Here is an 11,665-nt window from a genome sequence, read left to right on the forward strand (position 1 = left end):
TCATATCTGCGAAAGGAATTGTAATGTCACTTATGTCTGGCTGTAAAACCAAATGAGTCTGTGCCATAATAAGATGCTTCCCAGAATTATGTTCCGTTTGCAGAAAATTACCAGGGCTGGTACTTTTATCTAAGACATTTTATTCATGCATAAGCAAAAAACTCATACATTATTTGGTTACATTCCATCAGTACGAGAAATAACATTGTGCAAATTCTATGCATGCTAATGATAAATAGAAATCCACCTGCTTTTCAGATAAAATGAGTTTAATTTTCCGTTGCCCAGTGCCTGGTTGGCCTTTCATAAATTACTTATGCACAGCTATTATTAAAATGGGGGGAAAGCGAATTAGAAAGTCTTCATATCTCTTCACTGGATTTAGCAAAGGCAAGACTGTAGCCAACTGTAGTCAGCATTTTTTTCCCTAGGAAATTCTGCTCCCTTGAAAATGTCCCTCCACATCTCCTTGTATTTCTATGACTGCTGTTGTGAAGAGCTGTGACCCTGTGTTTACTAAATTAACCCAGATCTTTTCTAGTTTACAAGTTTAATGGAATTTACCGACTTTTCATGGGTGCATTCAAAAGCATTTGTTGCTGAATTGGAGTGTTCCTTTGCCTCACAATTTGTCCCTCCTGCTGTGACTGTGATTGAGGGAATACAATGACAAAAAAACGTATGATTAGCATATGAAATATATTAATCTGAAGGTTCTCTCTGATTATTCTCTCATGTGTGTTGATGAGGCTGGCGGAGAGTTTATACACAAACACTTGAAAATTGGAACAAATTTACATGTGCTGCACTAAAATAATAACATGAATAATATTGAAGTCATGTGTGCCACCCAATCATTTCGATATGCATCATATATAGCTTTGTACCAAAGGCACCAAAGGCTGTCTCACATTAGACCTGAAATATACAGAGGTGAATGGGAGAGGGACTACATCATATAGCTAATGCCCACACTCATGTGGTTTCCGGCAGTGCATCACCCTGTGAGCAAACAGGATGGAGTAGATGCTGAAGTGTGTTATTTATGTGGTCACCATGCAGTCTCTCTATTGGCGATGAGTGAGGAAAGCGAGCACTGTGATGAATGAACTAATGCTCCCCAAGATATTGCCTTCAACATTACATATAATTTCTCAAGACAAAAACACACATTTCACAGGTTGAACTTCTTGAAAGCATGTAACTGACAAATGCCCCCACTTAGTCTCACAGCACTTGAGACTAATGTATTCTTTTGACAGGGGGTTGGAAGACCCCAGTCTAATTATCCAGGAATTTAAAGGCTCTTTCCCAATTTGAACTTTTCATTTCCTCATCCAACATCCACAAAGTCATGGTCCGAGAATCCACTGTGCTTCTCTTAGTTTAAGCTCCGAGATGTCTTTTTGCTCCAACGTGAATTCTGAATGTCTCATCTCGGTCAGCGCGTTCCTGTGATTATTCCACCAAAGAATGACCTCATACAAACCAAATTTCCCCTCTGAAAAGGTTTGCTAGTTTTTCCATCAGGTTCAATGAAAGGGAAGAAGTGATTCCCTTTTCAAGAATCTGCTATTTCATCAACACATTCTCCTCTCTAAGTCCTTACCCAGAACAGTGAGAACAGAAGTCCTGGGATCCATTCAAGACAAGGACTATAGGTCCTTCAGAGCAATGAAATTACACTGTTAAAATACAGTAGGCTTCTATGTGTGTGTCTATATTAATACAAGCTTGTAGAGTGGAAAGCTAGGATAGGTGGGAAAAACACAATTATCAAGACAAAGAAGGTGAGAGAACAGATGTTTCATACTTGCAAGACAAACAAAACTGGTATAATATATATAAAAATATTATATATCTGGTAAACAAAATGACAGTGAAAAACTTCTTGAGTAAAAAAAACATGCAAAGCTTGGGACATCAGAAGTAACCTTTGAGCGGTATCCACTTAGAAACTCAACAGTGCAGGTTGTGTGAGTGCAGAAGGGGCCCTGCATTATCGGGCCAGTGATGCCTCACCATGCATTACAGGGTCCGTGCAGCAGTGAATATGCCCGTTCTGATGTGCCTCGGCTGAAAGGCTCTTTGTGTGGGCTCTTGCGAGGAGATGAACCCAAGTTCATTGCCATGTGTACACATCTCCACACAGCTGAAGTGGCCCCAGGGAGAGAAGGCTTTTACCAACCCATCCGCTCAGGGCCGGGACAATAAGGACGCTAGGTGAAATTCCATTTTAATTTGTGCCAATCCCTTCGCTCGGAACAATGACCTCTCATAAGCACTGTGCATTCTCTCTCCCTCTCAGCAGACACTCAGCACAGCCCTGCCTTTGTGAGCTCAAGGGAAGTACATGTGATCCCCAGCAAAGGCTCAAGGATGCTGACCTGCAATGGGCTGCTATTATTTTCACTTAATTAAAGTGTTCTACGAGAAATTTTACATTCAAACTGTAGCTGTCTGGACCGTGTGTGAATTTGGAATGGGAAGAGTCATCCATTCCATGCACTTATTTGCAATAGTATTTACAACTAGATTTTAAAATTATACTACTACATTTACTATCTACAAACTGCCTGTTTTAAGTTGAGTTCAACAGATGACAAACAAAACAACCAGAATACTGATACATAACTATGAATGGAAATAAGAAAATCACATTTAGGTCAGCCGTTCCGTTTGTTTATTTAGGAAGCACTGATGTTGTCCTATGTGGCCTGACATATCGCCTTAATGCTGCACTGCCCTCTAATGGATGACATGTCAAGTACACTTCATCACATGGCTAGTGATAGCCCAAGGCTTTCTGGATGTCTTTGTAGTTTGCACTTCCATTAGTTTTTACATCCCACTGGAAACTAACGTCAAACACCGTCACAAAATGGCTTGTCTGTCAATCATTCATGCACTTAAAAATTATTCTGATTCGCCATCATATAACAAGAATCTCACTGAACATTTTCAGTTTTCCGTCAAAAGAGCTATGTGTGGGTCTCCTTTTTGATTGCACGTGAAAGAAAATATCTATATTCACCAGATTGTAAACAACATGAAGGACATTGAGGCGACCACAGTATTAAAACATATAAAGTAAGGCACCATCTCAGGAAAATCCATGGTGGCTAAAAGATCCATCAATTCAAAATGAATGTGACGTTTTGATGGACATGTAGCATTGACAGCCTGCCAGATATTTAACCAAATGATGTACAAACTTCAGTGCACATGTCCCAAGGTCAGTGCACATGTCCCAAGGGAATGTAGGGTTATAATTCAATCGTGTAAAACTCACAAGAATACTGGAGCACACTACCTTGTGATCGTCACGCCTAGCAAGCATGAAAAACCCTGGCAATGTTTTTTGGTAAACACCTGCATTTTGGCTAATAGGGCTCATCGAAAGCCTCCACCGCAACAGGAACATAAGATCAGTGGAAAGATATATGGCCAGATAGCTGCCAAGTTAAAAATGCTACCCTGAAGACGACCTGCCCATGGAAGAAATAATCATTTACTGGTTAAGTAATGTGTCAGTCCTGTGCCTAGGTAATTCAAGAAATCCACACAAACATAGATAGACTCTGAGATGGCTTTATTGATCCGAACCCATGTATCTATGTATTCATACAACAACATGAAATTTTAAAGCTGTCAGATGATACAGTGGCTCTTGGCACATATTCAGCAGTTTTTGTGCATGAGTGTGTATTATTCTTTAACCAGAAAATGTGAAACTACAAGCTAGCAGACAACACATACGATTGATGATGATGACCATATGATTGACCTAAGTATAAGGTCATAATACAATTTCATGAAACAGAATTTGCAAATTCAATCTAACAGTCAAAGATTATTTTAAGGCATTGTTCTTTGCATTTATAGATGTGTTGTTGTACATACTGACACTGAGATCACAAGCTGTGGAGCTTTAACCCACTACGTCCCTAAAGTTTGTTCCCTCTTCCCATAAGACTTACGACAGCTGACACCAATCAAAACTCAGCATTCATTTTTTGTGTTTTACACTTTTTTCCCTTTCAAACTGGGCGATCTGACTGAAAATAGACTGCAAGTTTGAAGGCAGATCTTTCTTTTGGCCTCCATCTGAGCTTCTCCTACCATTCTGTGAGAGGTCCTCTTGACCGTTATCTTCTGATGATCGCATTCGGTCCCTTTTCTCGCTCTTCTCAGAGCGGTCGTGTAGGCACAACACATCCACATTCGCAGGAAATTCCCGAGACTGCCGATCAGACTTACGGGCATACTCCGAACTGGCCACCGAGGAGGAGTACTTCCTGTGGGCAGGGCCCTCTGGGCCAGTGCGTGCAAGGTCCCGTCTGCTACTGGGCCCAGCCTCTGGTCTCCTTTGGTCGCCAGAGGGCCCTTGCTCTCGGCCATTGAGATCACTGTCTTTTGACTTTGATCCTGATTGCCTATCGCGACGGGGCTCCCTCACCTTGGCCGGCTCGGTGGGGCCGCATTCGAATGGGTCGTCCTCAAACCTACCTCTGCTGTCATCCAGGACATCCACAGTGGACGAAGAACCCAACGAGAGGGACCTCTTCGCTTTAGCCTGGGGGAAATCATCCTCAAATATCCCAGACACTGGGTGCTTCAGGTTCATGAACGAGGAGGTGGTGTTGGCTGGTGCTGGGTACCACTCCTCCTCATCATCTCCCACTTTTTCTCTCCCTTCCTCGTCTGAGAGACGGCCACGCCGTGAAGACGAGGTTCTCCTGTGGCGTTTCTCACTGTGAGATGAACGCCTGCGCTTTTGTTTCTTTTTCTTGGATTTTCTCCGGGCAGAGGTGGATGAGGATGAACTTGAGGAAGAGGAGCTGGAAGACGTAGATGAAGAGGAGGAAGACCTCTTTCTTTTACGTTTCATCCTGGAGAAAGAAAAATACCACTGAAATAGGCCAGAGATTTCACATTTCTCAAGGAACTACAACACAACATAAATATTGATCTTTTCTGGTCATATTCCAGCACAGGGGCAAAACTCCATGAAGGGATGGCAGCTCATGAAGCAAAACAGGGTCAAAATGCCCCATTAGATGAGGCTATCTAAAATGGACACTTTTAAAACAGAATTTCTTAAATAAAAAAAAAACAATCATCAGCCTTCCGGTAATTATGCTCCCCGGCTTTTGAATTGTGGAAATAAGGCATTCCAACTAGTCCTGTTAAGTAGACTGGACCATTGCAAAGTCCATATTGAATTTGTGTGGTGTTGTTTACCTTTTCTCCTCTTTTAAGATCTTACGCAATTTTTCTGCACTTGTCTCCACATCCTTATTCTTTTCCAGCTCCTTTGCTGCCTCTTCTTCTTCTTTCAGTTTAAGCGATTTCTTTAAAGCAATCAATTATTCCAGGAATATTGCAACCATTTTCCATTGGCATACAGAGGACAGCAGAAAGACATGCATTTACAATTCCGTTGGTTAAACATGCATACCAGGGTTATTTCATTGTAAAAGCGGGTGAATTTAGCACATACATGTGTTTACCGTGTCAATGACGATATTGAGTGTAGGTGGGAAAGGATATTGGCACAGAAAAACAAATAATAATTATTAAGATAATAAACATAAGATAAGAAGTTTGCAATCATTACACAAAAACAGAGGAGGCAGTTACCACAGGAAGGCACAGGAGTCAGTCAGCACACAAACCAGGAAATACGTCAGCATAGTCAGAGTTGGTTGTCCAGAGATGGCATCCACCAAGCAATCAGGGGTCAAGGTCCCATATCAAAGAGGCACATCCACAACAAACAATACTTCATCAGTACTACTGGACACCTTTTACAGCATAACCACAGTAATATCATATGGCATATCTGACAACCTACATTTGTTTACATACATCTCTATTGTCTATTAAGTAGGGAGTTGGGTATGAAATAGTGAAGAAACAGTGCTTTGCCAACATACTCTTAATGAATGCCTCTTAACTGCTTAAGCACTTACTGGAGGTTGAGTTTAAAACACTGGCAGACACCCTTGCTGTTCTGGAGGGCCTGATATACTTTGGCCTACCTGGATGCGCATCTGAAGTTTCTTGAAGGCTTCGATAGCATCCTGGAAGTGCTCGTCCAGTGCCAAGGCCTTCTTGTACAGTGCCTCTGCAGAGACGAGTTTCTCCTCTTCCTCCAGTCTAGTACAGACAAGCACAGCCAATCTTACCACAGTGTTTCTCATAACTGTTCAGCGAGTCTATATACAGTTTTGTTTTGTTGGAAATATTGTTCTGCTTGACCACAGTCATCACAACTATAAAGTGAGTCTTAAAATGTGTGAGGGGCTCTCAAAGACTAGGTTTAAGGAATGCCACCCCAAGATGCTGTAAGCAATCCTCTCTAACAATAGATGTGTATATTTATATTTACCAGTGCTTACAGCAGAACACTACTTTCAGAGGAAGCATGTTTTCACATTGTGAGGCTTACAGCCTTGGCTAAAATATGCGAGTCGTGCTTTATGTGCGAGTCTTGCAGGTAGTGACTGGAGGTATAATCCAGTTTGACTGGTTGTGTATGTCATGGAGTCAATCACACTCCCGTGAAACTGGCACTTACTGGCCTCCGCGTTCCACCAGGGTTTGACAGAGGTACTTCTTTGCATTCCTGTGTGTTGGGCAGCTCTCCAGGGCTATTTCAAAGTCACTAATGGCCTTCACCAAGCTTCCTTTAGTTGCATATCTTGGAAAAAAGACATCACCATCACTAGCATGCATACCTCATTATAATAATCTAAAAACTTCTGAGAAATGGTCGAAACACGGTCACATTCTTTAGTTCAAACTCACAGAGCACCCCTGGCAACGAGAGCTTCCACATTGTTGGTGTCTATTTCCAGAGCTTTGTTGTACTCATTCATTGCTTCAACATGGCGGCCAGATTTGAAGTGATCAACCCCGGCTTTTACGCTGAAAATAATAATTTGATTCATTCAGAAAAGGTTTCTCCAATCATGAGTAAAATAAACTGAAGTAAAATAAATTAAGTAAAATAAAGTCAGTACTTGTTCTAAGAGATCAAACAATATTTGCAAACCATTTATGAGCCCATGATGCAGACTGCTTCTTCCTAATGTTTGCTGCAAAATCCTCTTCCTGGAAATGTTTGCTACGGAGGAAATACGTGAAAAGTGCTGGTATTATTTAGATCATAAACAGAAATATGTTCTGTGTGGATACGGAAAACAACAAAAACTTTCTTACCTTTGTAGTCCCCTCATCATCGAACAACACTGTGTCTCACTGACTCCCAGCTTTGCAAGAAGGACGTCCACATTGGATGGGTTAGAAAATCCTAGGGTACTTTCCAAGACTCTCTCGTAGGTTTCACTACTGTCATGGGCAACCCTGTCACCACGGCTACATGAAGGACAGGCAAATGACATAAAAACATGTATTTCAGTATTTCACGTTTCAGCACACAAGGGTTAACCTTCATATCCAAACAAGCATGACTAACTTACCAGTAGTGAATAGGAAGATCCTCTCGGGAAATAACACCAAGTTTAAGACTGCTTAGACTTGAAGTAACAGATGAGGGGTGCAGTGAGATCGTCAATTTCCCATGATACCGGTCAACATCTTTCAGTCCCGCTAAAATGTTGCAACAATCAACACAAACATTGTAGCATGTTAAATGAAACAGTTCCATAGAACATTTAAGTGACTTAAAAAGAAATACATGTGAAATGGCATACCTCTTATCAAATCTCCAACTTGATAATAAGAAAGAGGGTCATCGTGATTCCCATTGGATGGGACATCCCTTATGGGACAAAGGGCCTGTGGGAGGTGAAATCTATTATGAGCCACATATGGGAGAAAACCTTATCCCCAACCACACAACTCACATCCCTTACTACACCTCAAACAAGACAAATAAACATACTGTTAGCTCCAGGTCCTCAATGTCCCTTTCAATTTCCCCGTAAGTACATATGAGGGTGATAAAGAACCCAAAGTCTCTAATGGAGTTGATCCGTCCAATTATGACATCCCCACGTTCTACATCCCTGAAGAATATTTCCCTCCTTTCTTCAAAGGGAACGTCCATAAACTGTTCCAGAGGGGGCATGAGAGCGTAGGGTTCTGTAAATATAGAACAGTTGCATTAAATACAAAGCCACACAACTCTACTTTACAAAGGGGAGAAAAGATGGAGTCTTACCACAGGATTCTTCCTGCCATTGATGTTCCACTGGCTCTGCTGATTTCCACAAAGGGGCAAATAACAAGTCTGCTTTCCTTGAAATGAACTGTTCCACAATGGTGGAGCTGTTTGCATCTGCTACTTTTCTGCAAATTGTGTTCATAAAGGAAAATCTTAATTTAACCTGTTGACCACAATTAAGTGTATTTTTCAATTTATTTATAAAATGAATCTATTTACCACATACCTCTCACCGACTCCTTTGGCAAGGTCAGATGCAATTGCAGTGAAGTCAGGATTTTCATTTTGTTCACATGTCATAAGGGAGAGTAAACTTTCCCCATGGTAGGATAGAGACTGCCTCAACAAGTCTCTGTCCATGGTCAACCAGCTTTTCCTGTGGCTGATCTAAACATATTCTGCGAGAGACATAAGCACCAAGTGACGATAAGCAAACAGTCAACATAAACTCAATAAGCAACCAGGTTAAGGCATGAGCAGTGCATCGGACAGCGTGTAACGTTAACTGTAAACGTGTTTACTCTTTCTGTTTGATAGTTCAACATAGCTTGTCAAAGGACTAGCTTACGTAGTTACTTCTCAGCTAAACTGCTTCTGTTATCATATACATCAGTGGTATGAGATTAGTTATTAAACACCTGGCCATGTCAATGTACGTAATTAATGACGCTATGTCTACGTGCCACAGAACTTCCCATATAGCTAGCCAACCTTGCTAGCTACCCTGCAAACGTTGCATACGTCGCTTGGTAGTATGCTCTTTATACGTAAAAGTTGACCACAAACGTGAAATGTAATAGTAAAATACCAATTATTTGTGTTTCGAGCGTATTCGGTTTTGTTGAATTGCTTACAGGTTAAAATCCGTACTTAACACACCTACGTTACAGATATTTCTCTTGGATTTTTGTCGTCGCGGTGCGGCGGAAGTAGTATGAAACCAGCGTTACAGTTTTTTGGGTTCTGAAGGAAACATGGAAACAAACCAGGAGGTCATTCAACCATTTACTGAATAATCTGTAATGGAACCAATGCTACTTCTCAGCTTTTGAAAGATTGTTGGCTTTTCCATAGACAGAGGTATATGTGACATATGAACGGGTAAACTTGATAAAACCAATACGCCTCACATTTAAGCTAGCCAATTTATAAGTTACTGCAGGTTCTGGAGATATCTGAAGATGTTGAAAATAAAATGTTGAAACCATGGATGTGACGGGCTGGAGCCAACAGTAAATATTATCTCTGATGTAATCATGCAGAATGATCGATTAGCATACCGTCTCATTACAATTAGGGTACTCAGCTAGCCCTCGAAGTTGTAAAACTGGAAATTATTGTCTTAACTTCATTGAGCGTTACAGGACACATTATTTCACATAACAACAATAATAGTCCAGGTAAAGTAACCCATTTTGGAGCCAAAAATATAATTAATTGTAAAAGATTTTTTTTCCAGCATAGATCATTTATATAAGGTGTCCAGAACAACATACTAAAAGTCCTAAGAAATCCTAGTTAAATTGAGGAAATATGTATAATTCTCATCAATCCGAGATGTGTGCAAATAATGCCAGGCAACAATACACCCCAAAATGATTTCCCCCCCCCATTTATCCCTATCAAAATCAAAACTTTCCACAATGAAAGTACTCATGAAAAGTAAAATGTTTTGTATTACAAGTTTCTTTTGAAATTAATTTGAATATGCACATGAGCTCCACACTTATTGAATATGTCCTAATTTGCATAGGTAGAAACACCATACCCCTGGCAGGTACTACCCAGCCAGGCAGGTTTCAGGTAAGAGGCCAGTCTAAAAGCAGCATTGCCATCACCCATTGGCAGTAGGATGATTGGATGAAGATTGGGCCGATGTATTTGTCATACATATGAATGGTGTTTCTGCCTATGCAAATTAGGACATAATTTCAATAAGTGTGGAGCTCATGTGCATAATCAAATTAATTTCAAAAGAAACTTGTAATACAAAAAAGTTACTTTAGATGTATACCTTTACTGTGTTAAGTTTTATTGTGGTAGGAGTATTGGAAAAAAAATAAGCCTATTTGGGTGTATTTTGGGCATATTCGATTAGTGTATTGCTCTTTTGCATATTAAAAGTCATTTTCAAAGAAAGATGAAGATTGGGCCGATGTATTTGTCATACATAAGAATGGTGTTTCTGCCTGTGTAAATTATGACATATTCAATAAGTGTGGAGCTCATGTGCATAATCAAATTAATTTCAAAAGAAACTTGTAATACAGAAAAAGTTACTTTTCATGGGTACTTTAATTGTGTAAAGTTTCATTTTGATAGGAGTAAAGGAAAACAATTACATTTTGGGGTGTATTGTTGCCTGGCATTATAAGCACACATCTCAGATGGATGAGAATTAAACATATTTCCTTAAATAGGATTTCTTAGGACTTTTAGTATGTTACTCTGGACTCCTCATAGAAATGATCTATGCTGAAAAAAAATATTTTACAATTAGTCTGTCGTGAAACGCTACTTTGCCTGGACTAATAACCCATGCTGTAGCTATATGCTCTATGAATGCAGGGCTACTATGGTTTCAAGGAATAGAAAAGGATTTACTGTCTTTTATTTTACTGTCTTCTCTATTTTGTCAGAAGAAATGCAGGCCGACTTTTTCTAATAATGCATCCCGAATATGGCCTGGAGGATGCTGACCTTCTTAGCACTGCCAAGCAGACCTGTTTACCACAGTGGATATTGTGTTTTGACATTATTTTCAGAAACTGGACTAAGACTGTAATGAGTATAATCCAATTATGAATTATGGAAAGGACCAAGAAAAGGCACTGGGAGCATGTCTAGGGGGGAAAACTTTTATTTTGGCGTGTTTAAATATCTTACATTTCTAATGGTGATTAAAACTGACTGGTACTAGCAGCAACAAGTAATAGGAACAAAAACCTTATGAGCCAATCAGAACGGACGTTCTACTAACATTATAAATAAATGAATAGTTGATGCTGTCTACTCTTTTCAAGATCAGTCTTAACACTTCACTTCTCTTTGGGTATCTTGTCAGGAGGTAAGACGAGATATGATAAGAATTGGTTGTGTTTGGATACAATTTAAGAGATCATGAATGAGGTGATTTGGACCAGAGGCACTGGGCTTGTTATCCATCCCTTCACAATAGATCTCTTATAGCACACAGACTTGTGTCTTTGATTTTCTGTCTCATCTCCTCCAAAGACCAGTGTGTTGAATCTTGGGCTGATGGAACTATGCTCATGTCTCTACCATGTGATGAATTCCAACAATTCCACTTAGAGCACACTTTATGCTTGTGTCCTGATAGCTGTCAAAAATGACCTTTAAGCTAAGTTACTGGTGAATTAATCACTTCACTTGAAAGTCTGGAAAGACATAGATCTGTCCTAGAACCAGCTCTGTAGCATTCTGTTGCATTTTTTGTTTTAAAACAGAATT

The 11,665-nt window shown here is 40.1% G+C and overlaps 1 protein-coding gene across 1 annotated transcript; it reads right to left on the reverse strand.

The window, feature by feature from the left end:
• Positions 1-3,587: 3,587 nt before the first annotated feature.
• ttc14 (tetratricopeptide repeat domain 14) lies at positions 3,588-9,117 on the reverse strand. The gene is made up of 13 exons (XM_080833516.1): positions 9,074-9,117; positions 8,421-8,592; positions 8,192-8,319; positions 7,913-8,112; positions 7,722-7,806; positions 7,488-7,617; positions 7,228-7,383; positions 7,061-7,132; positions 6,814-6,933; positions 6,584-6,706; positions 6,045-6,162; positions 5,245-5,354; positions 3,588-4,892 (listed from the first exon to the last, which is right to left on the reverse strand). Exons 2-13 carry the CDS (start codon positions 8,552-8,554, stop codon positions 4,010-4,012), a joined length of 2,259 nt encoding a protein of 752 aa, XP_080689642.1. The 5' UTR covers positions 8,555-8,592; positions 9,074-9,117; the 3' UTR covers positions 3,588-4,009.
• Positions 9,118-11,665: the final 2,548 nt, after the last annotated feature.

Source organism: Sprattus sprattus (genome assembly GCF_963457725.1).
Source record: "Sprattus sprattus genome assembly, chromosome: 2".
Lineage (NCBI taxonomy): Eukaryota > Metazoa > Chordata > Actinopteri > Clupeiformes > Clupeidae > Sprattus > Sprattus sprattus.

Coding starts and splice junctions, on each gene's coding strand:
- ttc14 (XM_080833516.1), bottom strand. CDS start 8,554: ATGGACAGAGACTTGTTGAGGCAGTCTCTATCCTACCATGGGGAAAGT. Junction 7,807..7,912: donor TTGAGGACCTGGAGCTAACA/GTATGTTTATTT, acceptor CACCTCCCACAG/GCCCTTTGTCCCATAAGGGA. Junction 7,384..7,487: donor GATCTTCCTATTCACTACTG/GTAAGTTAGTCA, acceptor TCCTTCATGTAG/CCGTGGTGACAGGGTTGCCC.